General features: G+C 46.7%; 2 protein-coding genes across 15 annotated transcripts in view; one reads left to right on the top strand and one right to left on the bottom strand.

Moving 5' to 3' along the window:
- PCNT (pericentrin) overlaps positions 1 to 3833 on the bottom strand; it is a 91693-nt gene extending 87860 nt beyond the window's left edge. For all 14 annotated transcript variants that reach the window (XM_056348182.1, XM_056348181.1, XM_056348180.1 and 11 more), the window contains exon 1: positions 3659 to 3833. In XM_056348182.1, coding sequence (XP_056204157.1) covers positions 3659 to 3712 — 54 coding nt within the window. In that variant the 5' untranslated portion in view covers positions 3713 to 3833. The remainder of the gene's footprint in view (positions 1 to 3658) is intronic.
- Positions 3834 to 9602: 5769 nt separating this feature from the next.
- Positions 9603 to 17167, top strand: C8H21orf58 (chromosome 8 C21orf58 homolog). The gene is made up of 7 exons (XM_056349028.1): positions 9603 to 9674; positions 10301 to 10355; positions 12243 to 12310; positions 13029 to 13172; positions 13625 to 13739; positions 15132 to 15271; positions 16991 to 17167. Exons 1-7 carry the CDS (start codon positions 9615 to 9617, stop codon positions 17165 to 17167), a joined length of 759 nt encoding a protein of 252 aa, XP_056205003.1. The 5' UTR covers positions 9603 to 9614.
- The last annotated feature ends 3921 nt before the right edge of the window (positions 17168 to 21088 follow it).

Consider the following 21088-nt stretch of genomic DNA (forward strand, 5'->3'; position numbering starts at 1 on the left):
CAGTGTGCTCTCTAGCAGCATGTGCAAACAGGAAAGCTTCACCATTAGCCAAGATTTAGGATGCCACAGGAACACCAATAGCACCAATCAACACAGCATCCAAAGCAGCATTCCGTAACAGGAGAACACCCGGCCTTTCTGCAAGTACCCATATACTGCAACTCCATTTCACCAGGACCAGCCAGCTAACAGTAGCAACTGCCAGGCACCTCTGAATTGGTATGGCCAGCACCACAGAAACATCCCACTACTAGAAGAACAAGCCTGCCAGGTTTTGTGTCGTGTGGTCCGCATGTCATCCCTGTCCCCAATTAAGTGCTGCGCTGACATCCTTCCACTGCATCACTGCAAGCTGCCCAGCACCAGCAGCATGGGTCAGAAGACAGGAAAACTACAGCACAGGCAGCACTGTTCAGCTCTCCCGAGCCTACCTCACACATAATTTACTCCTTGACTTACTGCTTTACATGCTTCAGAAATTAGTACCAAAAGATTACACACAGAAAACGGAACAGAGCGGAAAACTACATTAGCGACAAATAGAAACAGGTTGTTCAAATAAACCTTAGTCCACCTCTTAGATACGGTAAACATAAGCAACAACTGCTCTTAAACAAAACCCAGAAATATTTTCTAGAGCTTCCTCAAACTGATGAAGCAGGAAAACTTCCTGGAAAACACACATTTCTTTTCAAGCTTCTACTGTGCAAAATGCAGGAACAGCAAAAACTTTCTCACACATGAGGTATGGCACATACAGGTCTGCAACTAGAGGCACTGCTTACCAACACACATAATGGCTAACAGAAGGTGGAAAGAAACATGAAGAAAACAGCAGCACTGAAGACTTGAGGTTTGTTGTTTCTCAATTACTACCTTGACTATCAGTATTGCACTTATTAAAATTGAAATCTCAAGTACCTGATACAGTCAGTATTTAGCTGCCACATCATGGTAATTTCCAATTAATACAACAGTTGAAATTATTACTATTTGGTGATAACTTAAGGGCATTTCAATAATGGAGGGTTTATTCCTGTATGAAAAAGAATATGCAAGCACTGGTTTAAAGAGGAAAACATTCATATTGTATTCCTTTCCCAAATGATTATTTAGCAAACTAAAATCTAAGGATGCCAAAGACAAAAATAATTATTTGGGGGGTCGCGGGGTGGGAGTGAGGGTGATGAGGCAAAAAAACCAGAGCAGTTCACACTTCCAGATTCAAGCAGTACCAGACTGCAGGTTGCTACAGCAGAAGACCGCAACACACAACTAGCCTTACACTCCTGTCCCCTGCCATCATGAGCACCCTCGCAGTGATGCAGTGAGATGATTCAGGAAGCTGATCTGGACAAACACCAAACACTTCGGAGGCAGGATCACCTTAAGCTTCTGGAGGTCTGTACTCCAGGAAGGAAACACTGTACCTGCTCATGGTCATTTATCCCTTTCAAAATTATATTCATATTCATGAGGAGGGCAGCACAAAGAAAACAAGAAAAAATAAAAGGAAAATAACAGAAAAACATTTCCCTACTAATTAGCCCAATATACATTTGTTCCATAAGTTAGCTGTACAAATTCAGGTGTATACATATAAGATACAAAAACAGGGCAAGCATACAGCCATACATGGTAGAAATCAGGTATGAACATACTAAGGAACGTACAGCTCAAGTGTTTGCCTTCCCAACCCTAACATACTATCTTTGTGTCTAGTAAGCTGCAGTAGATATTGCTGCCATCATTTGTTCAGGTGTTTTTTGAAAGTTGGTGTCCACAATCTCCTAGCTACGTAACAGATCTCTGTGACATTTTAATAAGCAGAGGAAGCACTACATCTGTCTCTGCCTTTCTAAACTCTTTCCTCTCTGTACCAGGTACGTGCTACTATGCAATAGCAAAATTGACAGGGCTGCTAACAATTTTTTTAAGTGGTGGAATGAGAGATATTTAGCACATATCTAAAATAAATAAATAAATAAATGCAACATTGGCTCCGCACACATAACTTGAAACATAATGCAAGTCCCTACTTTTTTTTTTTAAATGGCAAACAACAGCTGTACAACAGGTGGGAACTAATAACTTATCCAAGACAAGTCTATCACATTTTTCTAACCATAAACAGATCCTGCACTTAGAGACAGGTTACAAAAGAAATGCTAACATAAGCCTTGCCATGAAGAACTTCAGCCTGAAGAACTCCTGTTTCTCAAAGTTTCCTCTCTCGATATTAATTCAAAAACTAATCATACAATCATTCTCCAACAGGGGATAATGTCCACACAACACATAACAAGGCTGTGAAAGCAAGTGGAAGAGGAGCTGCTGAGTGGGGAGTATGGCAACCACAACAGCATCTGGGTGGGACAAGCTGTACTGCGCACCATCAAGCTGCTTCAGCACAGCTCCAGCCCTGCTCCCCTCCGGGTAACAGTCTCTTTAATTGCCTTCTGCACAGCACTGGGAGGGAGCTGAAACAGAAACACAGAAGACTGATGAAAAGATCTGAGGCAGACAGCGTAGCTCCAAGCCACCTCTGACCCCACCAGCTACATTTCCAGACAGGTCCCCTGCAGAAAGGGTCATGCCCCTATGCCTGTGGGAGAATCACGAGTGATACCAGGCATGAAGAAGCTATAGCACATCATGGAAAGATCCAATCTGTCTAACCCTCCTGACAGCCTGTGCATCCTCATCTATCCCCTTCTAACTACATTCCCCCATTTCAATCCTGCAAGGACAGTGAGAACAGGGAAAAGCTGTAGCTGAAGACTGGCATGTCTCATTCAGCAGTAGATTCCCAGAAGGGAAATATGACAGTAACAGCTCAAAAAACAACAGAAGTGCAGAATTAAAAGAAAAGTGATCAAGCATTTCCAACCAGCTTCTTGATCATCATTACAAAAACAAAGCAGAAGTTTATTTAAGAGGGTTAATACATACCAAGTGTTAATCACATAGTTACAGACAATAATTACAAAATGAATGTTACTTTTATGTATCAGTGGCATCATATGAGCTGTCTGCATAGTCCTACCAAACCACACCTAACTGAAGACATGTAACTGCTTAAAGCGTCCAAAGTGTTTGCCAACAGCATGACTGCAAACCAACCAACCCAACCCACTTCCCCAATGACCCACCTGCAGATGGAAGGGCAAACGGACTAGTCATTTCAGTAATAAAACGTGCAACACCTATTCTTGCAGATTCTCACCTGGATATATAGCATGTCCACAAATAACTGAGTGGAATCCCTGGCAAAGTTGGGAAGAAAATCAAAACAAAACAAACCCTGACCCTCAGGGAAGATATAAACACTACTTTTAAACTGCTCCTTACTCACTGAAGATAACGTTTTATACACCTCTGTAGTAACTCGGGAAATTTTCCAGGCAACCTGCACCCAGGGAGCACCGCCGGGCACATTTATTTCTGGCAGAGCCACGCTGCCCAGGCAAACCCCTCTCGCCCCGACACAGCCCCGCCACGCACCGAGGGGCACCCCGCCGCGGGGGAGAGGCTCGGGGCGGGCTGAGGCGATGCCGCAGGTGGCTCCGGGAGCCACCCCCGCCGCCAGGCCCGGGGCACTGCGGGCCAGGCCGCGGCGGGCGCGGCCCCCCGCCAGCCGGGACCCCTGCCCCCTCACCTTGGCCCTGCCGGCCTCCAGTTTCCGCCTCCGCGAATCCTCCTGCGCCTCCATGCGGCGGGCAAAGCCGGAGGCCCCGAGGCAGCGGCCGGGCGCGGCCCGCGCCCCTCACCGCTCCAAATGTCACACCTGAGGGGGCCACCAACTTTCGGTCATGGCCGCCTCAGCGCCTTCTCCCCGCCCGCTTCAGCTCCACCGCCAACCGCGAGGCGGCGGCGGCCGGCGCTGGCCAGTAGGAGAGCGGGGGCTGGCCCAACTTCCCCGGCAAGGGAGGAAGATCTCCGGCAATTGGTGCCAATCGCTGTCCCCGGGAGATTCGCCAGCCAATGGCGAGAGCGATCGTTACCTTAGCCCCGCCCACTCACGCTAACTGACTCCTGGGATAGACAGCGCAAGCCGCCGCGCGCTTTCTGCCCTTGCTCCCGCGGCCGCCACTGCCTGCCCCCTCCACAGCAGCCACCAATGGGAGAGGCAGCCGTGCCAGCCCGGGCCGCGCTGGTTGGCCAGTTTCAAACAGGCCGCCAGCCACGGCCCCGCCCAGCGTCGGGAGGCAGCCAATGGGGAGAGGGGGACGGCCGCCGCGGGAAAGCCGAGCGGGTCGGAGCCGAGCCGAGAGGAGAGGCGGGCCGGGCCCCCCCGCTCCCTTTGCCCGCGCCGGGGCTGGTGCTCGGGTCGAGGTCGGCCCTGTGGAAGCTGTGTGCTTCCGCCTGCCGCTCCGGCTCGGCCGTGAGCGGTCCCTCGCCCCGTTGGAGACAGATGAAGGTGTTGGCGCAGGGGGGTTGTGCCATCCAGCCTGATCATGAACTTCTGTGTAGTTACCCTTCCCAGCACGCACAGGGAGAAATCAGGGGCTTTCTCGTTCATTGTGTGAATAATTCACCTCACAGTCATCTACAAAACTGGTGGCTCCTTTGTCCCTTGAAGTGATTAGATCATACTGAACTCGCTTTAATCAAATCTGCTCCTCAGCTCCGGTTCAGAGGTAACCTCTTGTAGAACACCGGCTTTTTCTTCCAGGTAAACATGGAAACACGAGTGTCCTTGTGATCTGACAGCTCTTTTTCCACCCCTGGACCCTTCTGTGCGTTTGGTCCTTAAGCTGGGCTCTTCTCTGTATAGGCTTTTGCCTCAAATTCGGACATTGTATTGTCCAGGTTGTGAGCTGGACCTAGCTGCTCCTGTGGGCTGTGTCTGCTCTGTCTGGGCTTCCTATGCCAATGTCAACCACCATCCAAAACGTATGTGGGAAGAAACACGGACACGTTCATGTAATAAACCGCTTTGTACCAATCTCCTGGTCTCCTGTGTTATCTCTACGTAAATATTTCAGCATAGACAACAAAAGGACTGGAGCAGTGCGAGTGCTCAGTGCTCCAAAGAGAAAGCTGAGGATGCTAGGAGCCGAGCAGGGCTGGCAAGGCTTCCTCTACACTTTAGAAAAGCTGTCTGTGTCCAGAGCCAAGGTAAAGGTTAAGTTTTGAACAACCTGCAGAGCTTGCTGGGGGACTGTATGTGTTGGCTTTTCTTCACCACCAATTCTGCTCTTCTAAGGAAGAGTTGAAGTTTCAGTAAGCAAACCGTGCAGGGATGCTAGATCTGACAGCGAGGACAGGCTCCCGAGGCTAATTCTGGTCACCTCCTGCTTTGTCAGCCCTCGAGGGTTTTTTATTTGGTTTTGTGGGACGGCCGACATCCTCTCACCCCAAAACCAGGATTCTGAGTACCCCCAGTCAATGCTGAGGGCTAAAGGCTGAATTATGAGATTTTTTAGTGCAAAAGCTTGTGTAATTGGCACCATCCGAAAAGCAAAAGGAAACTGGTAAGCTCAGAACAAAGTTTCTTAAAACAAAGAAGATAATACATCATGGCATTTATAATGACAATTTTTTAAAACAGATATGTCAATTAAATTTGGTTTAAAATAAATTACTGCTTTGACTTCTTGCTCTAGCTGAAAATGTAAAATCAATAAGTCATGGGGGTTTGGGTTTAATGGATTTTGTTTTATTGGTAATTGTCTCTCTCTCTTTTTTTTTTTTTAATAATCACCTCATGCATTTTATTTGCTACTATCCCTGTCTGTTAAAACATCAGGATTTCTGGTGCTGATCTAACTAAATTTACTCATCTGGAAATATTGCAAAGGGACCTGTCTCCGGCAACACGGCAGCTAGCTGGCAGCACCAGCAACACTGTTTGCGTGCTACCCACGTTGTTCTGCTGGCAGCTGGACTCAGGTTCTGCACAGTCAGTGCAGCTTTGTGGGGAGGGAGCTGAAGCCAACCAGACAGGGTGGTGGGGCCACCACTCCTGGTTTTGCTGGGGTCAATCCTACCTGACGCAAAAGCTGTAGCTGCCATTTTGTACCTTGACTAAATTAGCAGCAGCACCAAGGCTGGAATCAAAACCTTACTGAGAACTCTGGGTGCTGCTGCAACATATCTGCAAATAAATGAGCAGCATTTGCAGAGGCTAGGGGTTTGCAATTGTCATATAGGAAGACAATAATCTTAAGTACAGTATATGATTAGTATAGTGTACTTACTCTTAAGTAAAAAGTCTTAATTATAATTTGGTCCAAACCATTTTCAGATATAACAGTAAAAACCAACATTGCATGTTGTTATATGACAGTGGTGTGAAATAATTCTTAATTATAAAATATATTTTATTCATGTGTTTAGCTTCAAATGCAGACAGGATATTTTTATGATACCTGTAACCACCAAGCAACCTAACAAGAGCTCTCAACTGTTAATTTGCCACATTACAATTGGCAGAAGCAGACAGTTGATTGAAAGGAAATTATACGTACTTCTCCACTGATGATTTGTGTGTGAGTTTCTCTTTTAATTCTTTTAATTGTCTTTTAAAAAATTAAAATATTCTTGTAAGACTGAAACAATAAGAGACCCTTCTCTGAGGAATCAGAGCATGGAAGTTTATCATCTCTGGATATTTCCAGGTGTGTCAGTTTGTTTGGTTCTTTTTATCTCATGTTTTAGAAATCATACTAATTAAAATTAAAGGCACAAAGTATCAAAAGTATCAAAATCCATCAAAAAAAGACAACCTAGAAATGTAGACCTCACCAGGTTATCTAACCCATTCTTTTATCTGAGGAGTGGTCTAATAGTCCTACAACATTCACCATGTTTGTTTTTCTATATTGTTTTAAACAACATCCGTGAAGTAAAAATAGTTGTTATCAGGCTTTCCTCTCCCTCACTAAGCCAAATGCTTCTTGCCTAGCCTTTCCAGTCAGAAAAAAAACACCCTGTTCTTGATTATATCCTTTCATTTATTTAAATATTGCTAGCCTTTCCCCTTCTCACCATTACTGCTAATGGTGAGAAAAGTCAGGTCTTCCAAGTCTTCCTCAGAACGTAAATTTTGTAAATACACCGTTATTATCTTTTTTTTTTCCTGGACTTCCTTTCTCTCTTAAACCACCGTGTCTAAAATTAAACTCTGACTTCAGCTGCTAAATAGAGCAGAATAATTGGCTCCTGTGAGGTGCACATAACGCTTCTGTTAATCCTTTGCAGAATTAAATTTGTCTGGTTTTGCTCTTTCGCATCACCATGTTCATGCATGATCCCTAGTGTGTGCTTCAATGTAACGTAGATTACTTTCAGCAAGATCCACTTGTGTCCAGCTGGCGGCTTTCTGGCAAGTCATTAACGAGCAGGTTGTAAGGTGTCCCTAGAGTAGGGATGCCCCTGTGACCAGGCCATCTGTAAGTGTGGGGAAGGAAGGATCCCTTAGCAGATTTGCTGGAAAGAGTTTTTATACCTAGAACTGGACTTTCTCTAGGATACCTGTTACATCAAGCAGAAGTTTCTCTCTCTTCCTTTCCTCTACAGTCAACTCAGTTGCTTAACACTGGCACTGTATTTTTAACGGAATACTTCTTACGGGGTTCTTTTTGTCAACCTTTCTTGTAAATTTTGATTCCTATTGCAATGAAGGCTCTAGTAATTTAACTTCTAGGGGGTACTGTGTTAAACCAGTATAATACTCATCAGCAGTCGGAAAGTCTACCGCAGCACTGCTATGTCGCTTGCTGTCTGGAGAAGCCAACACAGCTTGCTTTGCTACATCACTGCCCCAGTGCTGCCCACAACCCCGGTCACCCCGTTGCAAAAGGGTTTATGAAACTAGAAAGGTACAGAGAGGAGCAACTCGGATAATAAACACGAAGGCTGTACAAACACGTACAGCCACGGTGTGATCAAAGGTGCAGCTGATGCGGCACCTTCTGGGAGCAACCGATGGCAGAGGCCTGGAGGTGGGGGTGAGAGCAGTCAGTGTGGGCTCTTGCGTTACACCCTCCCAGCTGAGTTATGAGATCAGTGGCTAAGGAGAATCTGCTATTTGAGGACAAATTGAATGGATTCCTGAATGAGAAAATGTTACCTAAATGGTTCTGCATGGATAGCAGTCATATAAATTTCATGTAACAAGTGAGAAGATTTCCAATTAACTTTTCAGGACTCTAGATTTAAAACAGCCTAAATGTAGTCCTTTTTTTTGTGTAACACTGAAATAAACAATACTTATGCGGTTTACTTGCATAACTAGGCTTATGCTTAAGTTTAAGACAACTAGGAAACTCCTTGCCAAAGGATGAAGGGATCAAATATGTTAGAACAGGAGGAGAAAAATCTATTGGGGTTTTAAAGTACAAAAATGTACACAGAGTTGTTGCTCAGGAAAACTGCTGGCAGGTGAGAGGGTTTTCTGTCCTGCCGTGTAGCCTTCACAGACGAGCCCTGCCAAGGAAAGCTGAACCCCAGCTCTAAAACAGCACAGCTATTTTTGGGATCCCCACGTCCCAGCTTCTATAACCTCTCCGGTGACTACCAGCCTGTTTATTTTTAAGGACAGATTGCGCACACATGCCGTGTGGGACACAGCTGGAGGAGGTGGTCTCTGTTGCTCCCACACAGCTCTCTACAAGCATCTGTCAGCTGTTCCAGCTGCGGTTTTGGTATGGCCGCCTAGTAAGCAAGGGGTTGCAACTTTGCTCTCCTAGGAGCAGAACCAGGCTTAAAATACGAATGAATACCTGTTACTCGGCTTCTTTCTCATGCCTTCGTGTTGATTTTACAGATGTCATTGACAAATGTTGCCCTGTTTTTTATGCTGGGAGAGTGAGACACCCTGCAGGTTGCTTGGGAGATGGTAAGCAGAAGGGTGTTATACCATAGCTTCTTTACTCTTTTACTCATCTGGAGATGAGTTCCAGCTATGCTCCTTCATTTTTTGAGTTTTTAGTTACTAGCTGGTGATGAAAACTCATACAAAGGGCTACATCAAAAGTGAGTGGGCACCTTACACTGGGATAAACGTTGCTATCAGGTATCAGCAAGATCATAACCTGACACCCAGCATTGTGCTTGTGTTAACAAATCATTAGCTTAGATTTCTTTTTTTCTTGCCCACTAATGTGCTGGGTATTTGCTTTACAAAAGGTACAGAAGCTTCTACACCTGGAGATTAGATTGTTTATATTATGGACTGACACTACAAACTTAGCAACCAGGTTACAGGCACAAAACTCTGAGCTACTCAGAAGACGCTGACAACACAGAGAGCCAAGCCTAGTGACACTGCTGGGGAAAGGCTAGCAACCACTAAGAACAGACAAATATTCACCCTGAGTTACCCTCCTGTGACCATCGCAACCTGCAGCACTAAACTGCATTGAAAGAAATGGCAGAAAAAGCTGCGTCTGAGACATTGTGGTGAACATCTGTGCTATTTTTTTTTTATCTGGGAGTGAGATTGAAGCTTTTATCTTTTCCCCTCAATTGCTCACAATCTTTTATTTTATTTTCTTATTCTTCTATGAAGATCACGGAAGGGGAAAAACGACCACTGAAAACCTATTTGCCTTTGCTTAGCTTTTTAACCAGTTTTTGCCTGCCTACTCTTCCAGGAGATTACTACAATGACAGATCCTCCAGTGGTGGATCACCTGACACGACTGAAAATCAAGCTCCTAGAAAAGGTAAGGGAATAACTCTGCAGTGGTCACCTTTGCTCTGCTTTTTGCTCTTGTGTGTTTAAGCATTAACGTTGGATTTTAAATAATTATATTACTACTGAGATTCAAAGAGGATTTGCAGCCAATTGAGAACCTCTTTCTTCGCACAAGCAGAAGAAGACCAATGTGCAGGGGTGCTACAGTCACTGTTGCTTTCTTAAATAACATTGTACACATTTATGTGGACATACGGTAAATTAAAAATAGAGCTAAGGAGACTTCACTCTTACGGGAGATGTCACCCGTTAGCTCAAAACCAGTTTGAGTTGTGACAGGCAAAGTTTAGGAGTAAATTTTGGGTAAAGAGGACCTCAGACAGTTTTAAGGCAATTCCCTGTCTTTGTTTTTGTCTATGTTCACATAAGATATGGTGCCTGGTGAAACACAGGCAGACCTTTGCTGGAAGCAGAGCCCCGATAGCTTTGTTGTGGCTCTGCACACAAACACACCCAGAGGTCTCCATTCAGCCCTGTTCCTCCACCTTCAGCACATCTGACATCCGTTACCTGTCCCTGCAAGGTAGGCTTGGAAATTGTTGTGAGCTTTGCTGCCTGACTCATAACCAGTCCTTTTTGTGGTTCTGCCAACAGAGACTAGAAAATGAAGAGAACCTAGAGAAGATGGAGTCACCTCTCCCAACTGCAAGTAAAAGAGAAGCATTTGTTCTGATTATGGACATAATACAGAAAGGGCTTAATGATGTTCTCAGGCACGAGTTCCTCACTAGGTCATACCAGATGATCACATCTCCTCCCTAAACTGAGTTGTACGCTCAGTAGCTGGGCATTTGTGTAGTCAGAACTTGCTTTGTCTTAGTGTCTGTGACAGGGACTTTGTCTGGAGGACTGGAGGGAGACTCTGAACTGGAGTCAGTGCTGCCCCAGCTCAGCCTATGTATCTACACCTGTATGCAGCCCTGGGGACTAGAAGCAGTAAAAATGCAAGTTCCAGCGAAGCTCGTGCAGTAATGTCAGTCTCTATAGTCGTCTCAGTCCTAACTAAGCTGGTGAATATTAGCGGCCTTGATGCAAGAGCAGGCTTGCTATGCTGTGCAGCTATCCACACTTTATCTTTGGGATTTCTTCTACTGTTTTTTTTCAACAAAGGGAAGGGATCCACCAGACAAGCACTGACGTAGGAATGACCTCCTGCCCAGGTGTCTTCTGCAGCCTCTCAGCCGTGGATGCAGGTTCAGCTGGAGCTAAATACTGGTGATCTTATTTGTCCTAGCTCCTGTACCTAGTACTAAGCCCCTGTTGCAGTCCAGCTGTACTCTTGGCTCTGGTGATCCTGGAAAGGAGTCATTGGGATGTCTGTGTTTCTCTGAGGGAGCCAGGCAGGAGGAACACTCCACTACAAATGCTGTTTTGCAGCTTTGAAGCTCACCAACGCAGCCTTGTGCAGACCAGAACATGGTTTCCAGTGTAAAAAAATGTGACTCAGCTTATGAAACAAATCCTTATACTGAAAGAGTTGGTCTTGATAGTTGGTTGAGTTGGTTGTGCTGATAAAAGCTGGGAAACCATTTTACCAGAAACACATACATGTGCAGTTACATCCTAACTTTGGGTTGGGCTGAGAAGTTAGGAATCCAGCGTGCTTATAAAACTTCCAAAGTTTAGACAATATAAAAGCTAGTGAACCAGCTAAAAGTTGATAAGTAAGGGAGCTGAAAATAACTTGTGTCTTTACCAAACCCTGTCAAAGACTGTGGTGACATATCACATACAAGTGTGTTCCCTTCAACAACACTCCCATGGAAGGTACGCATACTACGTGCAGTGCATTCATTTCTTTGCATGGCACATGCAGTGTTTATAATTATATTATCTATGGATTAAAGGCTACCAGTAGGAGATCAGTAATATTTCTAGATTGTACTCTGGGCTCATATTCATTGAGCTGATGCACCAAGAGTTGGAAATTTTCAGTGCTGTGGCCAGAAATCATAAATCCCTTTAACAACTTAGAGTTTCAAAATACAAAGTGGTGCTTTTCAGAGCAGATGCCAGGCGTGCCTCCAATGTATCTGAAAACACTCTTTCCGATTTTCATTTCAAGCTAATTCAAAATCAGCAGCATGTGGGAAGAACCGAAAAGGAAGTTGATTCAGAACAAAAAAGAAACAGAGAAGTTGATATTCAAAACTGTGTTTGTTTTGGTACTTCACAACAAACTTTTTTTATACTTTGCATGATCATCGCCTGCATGTACAAAGCAAATGTAGAAAATTCCAGGCTGAAATGAGTTGCTAAGCCAGGAGGTTAAAAGGGGGCTTTAGAGAGCAATCTGAAAAGTTTCTCTTCAGAGAAGGCGCATTGCCTTTGTAAAGCTGCTGAACAGCTGAGTCTGCCTGTGGCATAAAGTCATTGTCTGTCCATGGATTTGACAAGAAAAGTAGCCTAAAGCCTTTTGTGGAAGAAGTCAAGCTATCTTATAACATGTTTTCCAAAATTAATCTCATAATGTAAGTGCTATAACAGCTCTGTCTCTGTGATCTTATGAGAAGATAATGGACTTCTCCTCCTCCAGGGAACAAACAGGAGGATATGCTCCAAAACGCCCTAAGGAGAAGGAAAGATCTGCTGCAGGAGCTTAGGGTAAGAGCTCTCTCTGTGGACAGAAACAACAGAAAGGGTCAGGTTATCTGTACATCCACTGCCAATGTGGATTTAGGTTTTTCCCGTCCTTTAATTTGTGGGCTGAGCAGTGTTCAGTCCTCTGCTGGTTTGGAGTTTAGAGGCTGGGCCAGTTAATCAGGGAGAGGGGCCAGAGAGCAGGATGCCTTCCCTCACTGCAGCTAACGATGCTTGCACCCGCTGCAGTTGGTTGGTGGGCTATTTGTCCTGAACTGCTGTACTATAAGCTCTCTGGGGTAGTGCCAAAATGCAAACAAGGGATTTTTAATGCCGCTGAAATAGGGACAATCGTGCCTGGTACTTACTCCTAGTTTGTGGAGGGTACCAACCATTAATAAAACATTTTCCCAGACTTTTGGCTGTTTGTTCTTCACTTCTTTTCCATTCCTTCTCCCTTGTGCTGAAAACTGTATGGCTTCAAGATATGCAGGAAGAAAAACTGTCTTTGTACTTGTGCAGGCACTGGTTGAGTGCTTCCCTTCATGCAGTGGTTGCTTGTGGTCTGCCTGTCAGACACAGCAGTGCTGGATGTGTCTGCAGCAGGGTTTTGGTGAGCGAGGCTGCGCCCTGCCCTGCCGTGGGCTCCCAGGGGCTAATCCCCATTTAGTCCAGAGAGCATAACAATACTGTCTGCCTTCCTGTCACCAGGTTTTCTTTAAGAAGATACTTGATTTTGTAGGAGCAGCGCCTTCTGGAAGAGCTTTCACAGCCCCCTGCACCAGCTGGAGGACACTGTCATAACCACCGATCTGCCTCTCCGCGTATCTACCAGATACCTTTTCCAGCTTCCCAAGCGGAGCCACCAAGGATTATCCAGCAGGCGGTAAGGATCCTCTCTCCTAGGACACACTGCTGGCGCTGTGCCAGACTGAGACAACAACCACTTGGCAGCTGTATGGAGACACTCATCCCACCAAAGATACATCTCTTGCTGTTGTATGGGACCTTTACCGCCCTAGGCAAGACTAAGGGAAATCATTTTACAAGTAAGGGACAAAATGAACAGTGTAAATGGTTTACCATAGGAATGAGGTACCGAGAGCTGTGGGAGGATTGCCCACGCTCTGGCCCGGCTGCCTAGCCAGTTTCCAATGCACATCGCTGTCTGCTCATGCAGCCCACAACCTCAACAGCTTCTCCACAAGGATCTCATGGGAGACAATGTCCAAAGCCTTACTGAAGTCCAGGCAGATGATACTCACTGCTTTTCCTTCCCAAAGATGAGGGAGCTGGCCAAAACCAACCCCAGCTTCTCCATTTTCCTTTCTTTTTCAGATGCCGCCTCAGCCTGCCACCATCATCCAGCAGTTACCTCAGCCATCCCCGCTGATCACACAGATCCCCCCTGCCCAGCCTTTTGCAGCCCCCCGCTCTGGAAGCATTAAAGAAGGTAATGAACCTGTCTAGCAGCCAGCTTCCATCATCAGGCCTGGAGAGGGCAGGCAAGGTGCCATGGCAAGTGGAAGGGGGCACGGGACAGCATCCAAGCTAGTTAGCGATGTGCTTTTTCATCACGGGGCTGCTGCTGTGGGAACTGCAGTCCATAAATGGACTAGATACCATTTCTGAGAGGCTTTCAGGCAGACTTTTGTCACTAAGACTGAAGAAAAAGGGACTACAAACTCAATAAAACCAGGTTAAGCTGCTGGGAAAGCTTGGGAAAGCAAAACAGCTCAGCCCATGGCACTGAGGAATATTCCAAGGTCAAACTCGTGCACATGGATGATTCCAGAATTATCAAACAGGCTTCTAAAATCTGGTTTTATTCTTTTGTTCCCTCTTAACCTGCTGCTCAATCTCCTCAGAACAAAACAGGCTTTTATTATGCCCCGTGTTTGGAAACAAAACAGAGCTGTTGAGAGTGCTGTTCCAAATATAGTGCAATACCAATGGAAAGAGTTTGTTTCTAAACATAGGTGGATGCTACTGTTAAATAATACAAGACCAAAAACCTGGGATGACTTCCCTGACTCAGCGTTCAGCCAAAGGTTTCTTCATCCCACAGAGAAATCCTCAGTTGTGAAACTGCAATATTTCTCAGCTCTTTCTTTATCTAAGCGTCTGGATTTTTGAATTGGAGTTTGTTTTCATAAACAAAATAGTCGCAATTCACACATGATTTTTCTGAAGCTGATACATGTATGCTCCTTTTGGTATGACCAGTTAAAGACAAAAAGGAAAGTTGCCTTGATGTTATTTTTCCTTCTTTTTCTCTACCTTTTCCCTCCTTCCTCTCCCCCCACCCTGAGTGAATTAGTTACACTGCAAAGGTCCTTTGTGATCAGGACCCAGAGATGATGGTAAGCAGATCTAACGTGCATGCAGCGGACTCTCAAGGTGGCACTGCAATATCGTGTAAAGTAGAGGAAACCTCTCAGATGGAAAGCAATGATCGTGAGCCAAAGCAACAGAGAGCACTGTAAGCAGTGGGTCCACGCTGGAGTAAGCAAGAGCTCTAGTGCTCAGCCCTTCTCCAGCCTGTCGGTCAACGTAGTCAGAGCTGGTTGCAGGGAAATTATCAGACAGAAGGTGCGCAACAGCATCTTTCTTGTAGGAGGGAGGAGCAACAGGAAAGCTGGTATGATTTCATTATGCATAGGCATTAATTTTGCACTGCCTGTGCAAATAACGCTAATATTCTTCACGTGTCCCTTTCAGCTGCTTTGTCTTGGCTGCAGTGACCAGTCTGTATGCTGGAGGGCATTTCTCACCCAGATGCCTCTGCTGCTTGTCTGTTGCTGATAAAGCTCTTACTTTCTTCCTTGGGTTGACCTCCTCCCAGATATGGTAGAGATGATGCTGATGCAGAACGCTCAGATGCACCAGATCATCATGCAAAACATGATGCTGAAGGCTCTGCCACCGATGGCGTTCGCACAGCCTGCTCGAACCAGCTCTCCCCTGCTCCAGCATGCACAGCAGGTAACCACACCAGTCTGAAGGGCATCCTTGCTCACACGAGGCAATGGCTGATCCCCTTGGGAGGGTGCAGGGACTGGATGAAACATGCGGAAAGGCTGGGCCATACAACATCTGTGCACATCTTTAAAACCCACTGCACCAGAAAGCACAGCCTGCCTCTTTACCACGGTAAGTGCTGTGGAAGGACCTCATGGAAGAATATCTCCTCCACAAGTGCAAAGTAGATTCATTCCAGCTCTGAAAATTATCTGGCCTGTACTGTTGAACCACTAATGAGACTACGCACGGAAGATATCTGCACTGGGCATCTGCTGCTGCAGGTCCGCTTGCTGCAAACAGCAGGGGAGTATTTGTGTTACAAATCCTGTAATCGGTAAAATTTGAGCTGGCAGTTTCAAACTTGCTAGACCTGAAGCACAGATTCTGTGATTGTACTTGGAGCCCCGCCGCTCTAGTTCCTGCCTCTCCGAAAATCAATGGCTACCGAGCTCTGAAAGGATAGATCTTAAAGGTATTTTGGTGTGTAGATCCCTATAGGGATTTTTCCAAAACGTGTCCAGTGCCTGATAAGAGGTAGGTAATTTTGAACATATCCTTAGATGCTCAATTACTGAGCTATTTTTAACAAAGTGATATCCTTAGCATCCTTAAGTGCTTTGGAAAAATGTATTTCTGGTTTCTACTCTGTAGCATTTATTACCTAAGAAGCAAGGACAGCTGATCTTTGGGGAGGAGGCAATGTTTCAGTGTTGCAAAAACTTCCCTTGGACTTTTCCTACCCCTCCTTTTTCAGGCTAACTACATCTTGTCCCTGTACTGTAAGAAAGATTTGTTTTCTTTCGCTCAGATGTTGAGGTTCTCAGGTGCTGAGACAGTAACTCCCACACTTCTGCAGTACTTGCCCAGCTTGCTCGCACTTTTCCTACAGGCTGTTTGCAAAAGCAACAAACAGCTTAAAAGCCCCTGAGCCCCAGCTTTAGTGGAGGGGTAGGAAATGCAATCCTCCTCCACAGCCCATCCCATGGCCTGGAGGGAGCTGATGGGGTTTTGCACCTGTTGGGACCAAACGGCTGCCCTGGACAGAAAGCCTCCCACAGCAGCTGCCAGCTCTCGCTTTTCGGGGCACCGATATCCCACGGGGCCACCCGGCGCACGGAGGGGCCCGCTGGCTTCCTCTGCCATGGTTCCAGGGTGGACGTGCTGTGCAAACGGCAGGCAGTGCCAGCTCTTCCCCATGTCGGAGCTGTGCCGAGCGCTGCCTCAGACGGAAGTCCTTTTCTATTTCCCTTAAACTTTGCAGTTTCTAGTTTTGAATACACTTTCCACCTTGCAGTGGGGCAGACGGTGGTGCAGGGAGAGCCAGCAGACTCATCTGCAGCTTTCTGCGGGGAAGCCCACATCTAAGGGGAGATGGCAGAGGAAGAGTGTGCATCCCCCTGGTCCCCATCTCCCTCCCCAGACCATCCTGGCACCATGCGTTTCCCTGTCATAGAGCAGTGGAATAAACTAGGTGGGGGTGTGGGGTCTGAGTGCCTCTGAATACCAGGTGAAATTTGAAATCAACCTCCTATACTGGAGCCTGCAAAACTCATCCCCATACACAGGCTGAAGGACTCCCTTTGCCAAGGGGTGGCTTAGTGGGAACCCAGCCCCTCAGCCACAGACCCTTCCCGTGGGGTCACAGATTTCACACGTGGCCCTTTCTCTCTCTCCAACAAGGATCTGCAGTTTGCTGCTCCCCTGGCTGTGAAAGCAGACAGGCCTAGACTACCTGTGGTGCACCACCATCACCACTACCCTCCCACCGGGATGCTCCCAGTGCCCCATGGGGGCTTCCCATCCACATCCATGGCACATCCCAGGACCGGCAGCACACTCCCTGCCATGGCTACGTAAGTAAACAGGCAGCCATGATGTAAACTTTTAGTCCATCCTTCCTGCGCAGGTGGGGTGGCAAGGCAGACCAGACAATCCCATGCCTTCTTGGTTCTTCACTAAGGCCAGCCCTGAATATTGCCTTTAATGCAACAATGGAATTGAGGTGGTTTAAGTGGTGATCTGATACACTCAATCTTATAACTCAAGTAATTAACCCTTGCTTACTGTGTAATAAACATGAGGAGCAGGCGAAGTCTACAAATGATAGCAAGCTGTGTTCCTGCTGCACAGAGCCACCCCCCAGCGATGCTGCATGGCTCCACTCTGCCGTGGCTGGTACCCTGCGTTTGGGGTCTCCCTGTGAACCCAGCAGACACCTGCTAATTAAGGTCTGCGTGCATTTTACAGCACTAAGATTCCCAGCAGGATTTATATTCTTAAAACACTGCTGAGACATGCTAATCAGAAATTCCTGGAACAACCCACCACCACCACTCAGTAAGAAAAATGATACAAAGGGAGGGGAGTACTCAGAAATAAAGCTGAGCTTTTGCGATAAGCCTGTGCTTGCAGCTGGGGTGTTTTTCCAGGAGCAGGAATGGATGGATTTGTCCCCAGGCTGCGCCCGGGTCTGCAGAGCCCTCGAGTCCTTAGCAGAGGTCAGTGGCGGGTGCCTCCAGGGGCTCACTTGCCTGTGCCTTCCTTGCGATGGCTGAGCTCGTCCCTGCCAGCTTTCTAGGTGTGAGCACATCACACTGGGACTGGTGCTGGAACTAGGCTGCTCCTGCGAATGCCAGTGGGGCAAGGTCTGAGCCCGGAGAGAGCGGTGCGAATGCCAAGTACGTCAGGAGGGGACAGGCAAGAAGGCAGGCATGGAAGCAGCAGTGTTAGAAGGTTCTTATGTGCCAAAGCTGGTAAAGAAATGCACATTGCTAGAGGGGGTGAGGTGGCATGGGACTTTGGCACAGGGACTTACTGTTGCATTGGTGAGAACGCGGCTTTTATTTCCGTGCTACGGCTCTTTCAAAGCCTTAGGGAACAGAAGGATGAGATGGAGGCAGCTGCATCCTCAGGCAATGGGGGACCTGCTGGAAGGGGTATCTATACGGCCATCTTTAACAAGGGGCTTGCATTCCTGAACAGAGTATTTACCTAATGGGATTACAAGGGATAAACATTTCTACCCATTTCACTTTTACATGGATTTGTAATCTGTACCAGCAAAGATCTTTTGGCTCCTTCCAGAATCGGTGCAATTAGCCATTTGCTGAAATCAGCAAAGGAAGATGTCACGGCTTTTAAGCTGTCTTCTTCCCCTCCTTCAGCTGCTGTCCACCATAAGCTACGAGATCCAACACACCTACACTGTCCTTTTGGCTATTACCAAACACAACAAAGCCATTTTTCTTGTTGCAGGTGGCCCACGTACTGACAGTACGTGTTCCTCTAATGTGGACCACAGCATTTCTGAGGTCAATCTGGATTTGAACAGTTCCTAAACAATCTGTCTGATTGACAGTCTGTCTGTAAAGCTGCGCATCGTTGGTTCAAGAAGTGAGCAGCAGAAAGACTGCAGATGTTCAGAATGAACGTACCATGCACTTGTAGTCTCCTCACCCCTGTTTCTGCTAGTTCAGTTGTTTCCTCACATCTTCCAAGCCCAGACCAGCCACAGGCAATTGCTGCTTTTTTGCCCATCTCTCTGCAGAATCAAGAAAACCCACCCAAAGTGTCTTGCAGGCCTGGCAGCCCAGAGCAGCCCCTGGGCAGGAGATAATCTTGACACCAGGGTTCTCTGAGCCCTCGCAAGTGAGTATGACCCAGCTCCGGGGCTGAGAGTCCCCTTCACGTCCAAACCGAGGAAATGCCCCTTGCAAAGAGGCCTTCTGCTGTCCTGGGGAGGGTGATGGAAACTAACCCGGGATGCCTGAGTGAGGGTTTAGTCACCAAACCTCATCATCTGAAGTGATCCTCAGGTATACTTGTCCTACAGTAATTACCTACCCATGGAGGTAAAGCTGAGTGGGAATGATCCAAATGCAAGTTACCCCCTGGCACTGGATTTTCCTCAAGACCAGCACTCTGCCCTACCTGCGTGAGTTGTCTTCATGCACTGTTTGGATAAATAATCCTCAGTGGAGGAGAACAGACAGAAATCTGCTCCTGCAGCCAGCGGGTTTGAACGCTGAAGTGCAACACCTACCCACAGCTAACTGCCCGCCACCTTTTCAGCCCCAGGAAGCTTCTGACTCTCAGGCTCTCCCAAATCTCACATTTACAAAGCTACCCGAGCTTTCCTTCTCAAGGAGCTACTGGAAGGCGATTTAAGCAGCCTGAATTAGGTATATGCGTTTCATGATTTCCCAACCTTTCCCTCATATAATCAGGGTTTAGACTTGATTTAAACAGAAAATAAATAAAATCCTGAAGTTGTCCCTTGGATATTGACATGTCTTTTTCTTCAGCAACAGAAACACTTTTCCTTTCCTTGTTTCTCCCACTAATTTTCAGAGGGCAGGCTTTAATCCAAGCCCATGCTATCCTGTTCTTTTTGGCTTAATTTAGGATTCCTTGGAAGGCCCACTCACAGTTTTCATCAAGCGATACTTTTTCATGCTTTCAGCAGCCTGGTTGTGTTTCATACAGAAAGACAAACAATGAATTAGTAGCACTTTCTCAATGTCTTCCAGCCTTCCCCTGTTCATAAAGTGGAGAACTTCTTTATGTTGGTTTTGCCTGGTGCGATTTGTCGGTGAACGTGATGAAGATAACCCAGGGACCTAAATTTTGTTTAGAATGGTGACCAAGAAAAAAAGATACTGTGCTGGGCATAGATAGACCCTGACAGGGAAAACTGAGTCTCGTTTGCCAAGCTATGGTCAGTAGCTAAGGAGATAGGCTTGGCAGCAAAAAGCTGATGTTATCATCTTGGAAGGAAGGAAAAACTGTTTGTCTGTGGCCCATTTATCATGCCACACAGTGCTGCTCACTAACAGGTCGGGTCGGATGCTCCCCTGCCTGCCTCTGCCTCTGGAGCAGGTGCACGGTTGGCAGCTGGGGCTGCTCCTGCAGAAAGCAGCATTGCAGACCAGCTTTAATTACACGACTGTATGCTGGGTTATCCACAGGAGCCCCTGAATTAATTGGCATACCTTAAAGTGCTGCTATCAAATTGGTGAGCCAGAGTGGTGGGATAATCTGGAAAGTCTACCAGACAAGTATGCAAAGGGTGCTGAGAGCATTTCCAAATAATAAATGTCACTGCTGGAAGCTAATGGTGTGCTGTCTGTGCTCTGAAAACAAATAATGAAAATTTATTTACTGTGTAAAACTTACCTTGCTCTTTGCCCCCTCTGCTCTGTTTTGTTTGCTCTGTGTGTGTGTGTCAGCGTGGATCAATTCACTGCCACATAGATCAGAGAAGCCCAGCAGAGGGTCTTCAGAAGCAACTCATTTGGGCACGGCACTAGGGCACTAGTAGCTTTTAATGACCCCAACCAGCTGCACCTGAGACCCCCACCCTCCCCAAGGCCAGCTGTCCTATTTAAGCTTGGGCCTGGGACTACTTGGGGGGTTCTGCTGACTGATGGTGCTGCAGGTTGGGGCTGTGGCACTGTGCTTTCTGCACCCAGGACCTGTAATGGAGAATGGTGCTGTGCCTGCACAGGGATTTGCTCTTGCTCCTTTGAGACAAATCTGCTGTTTAGGGCTGTGCTTTGCAGGTTTAGCAATAAATTGTAGTTAGTGCAAGTTAATGTCTGTGGGTTTGCTGCTGTTTATTTATTGTGTGTAGGCTGTAACTTGATCCCCCCTTTTCCAAGCTTGCTGTGTGCAGTGTTGGTTCAGCAGAGCATTTCCTCCCAAGGATGGGCATGTGAGATGGTGCTCACAGAGATGTCTCCTCCCAGCCTCATCCAAGACTTTGAAAGCTTCTGGAGG

The sequence above is a fragment of the Falco biarmicus genome, chromosome 8 (assembly GCF_023638135.1).
Source record: "Falco biarmicus isolate bFalBia1 chromosome 8, bFalBia1.pri, whole genome shotgun sequence".
Taxonomy (NCBI): domain Eukaryota; kingdom Metazoa; phylum Chordata; class Aves; order Falconiformes; family Falconidae; genus Falco; species Falco biarmicus.

Excerpts from the sequence above, each read along its gene's own strand:
- C8H21orf58 (XM_056349028.1), top strand. The coding sequence starts at position 9,615 with ATGACAGATCCTCCAGTGGTGGATCACCTGACACGACTGAAAATCAAG. Across the intron at positions 9,675-10,300 it reads AAATCAAGCTCCTAGAAAAG|AGACTAGAAAATGAAGAGAA; the intron begins GTAAGGGAATAA and ends TTCTGCCAACAG. Across the intron at positions 13,740-15,131 it reads CTCTGGAAGCATTAAAGAAG|ATATGGTAGAGATGATGCTG; the intron begins GTAATGAACCTG and ends ACCTCCTCCCAG.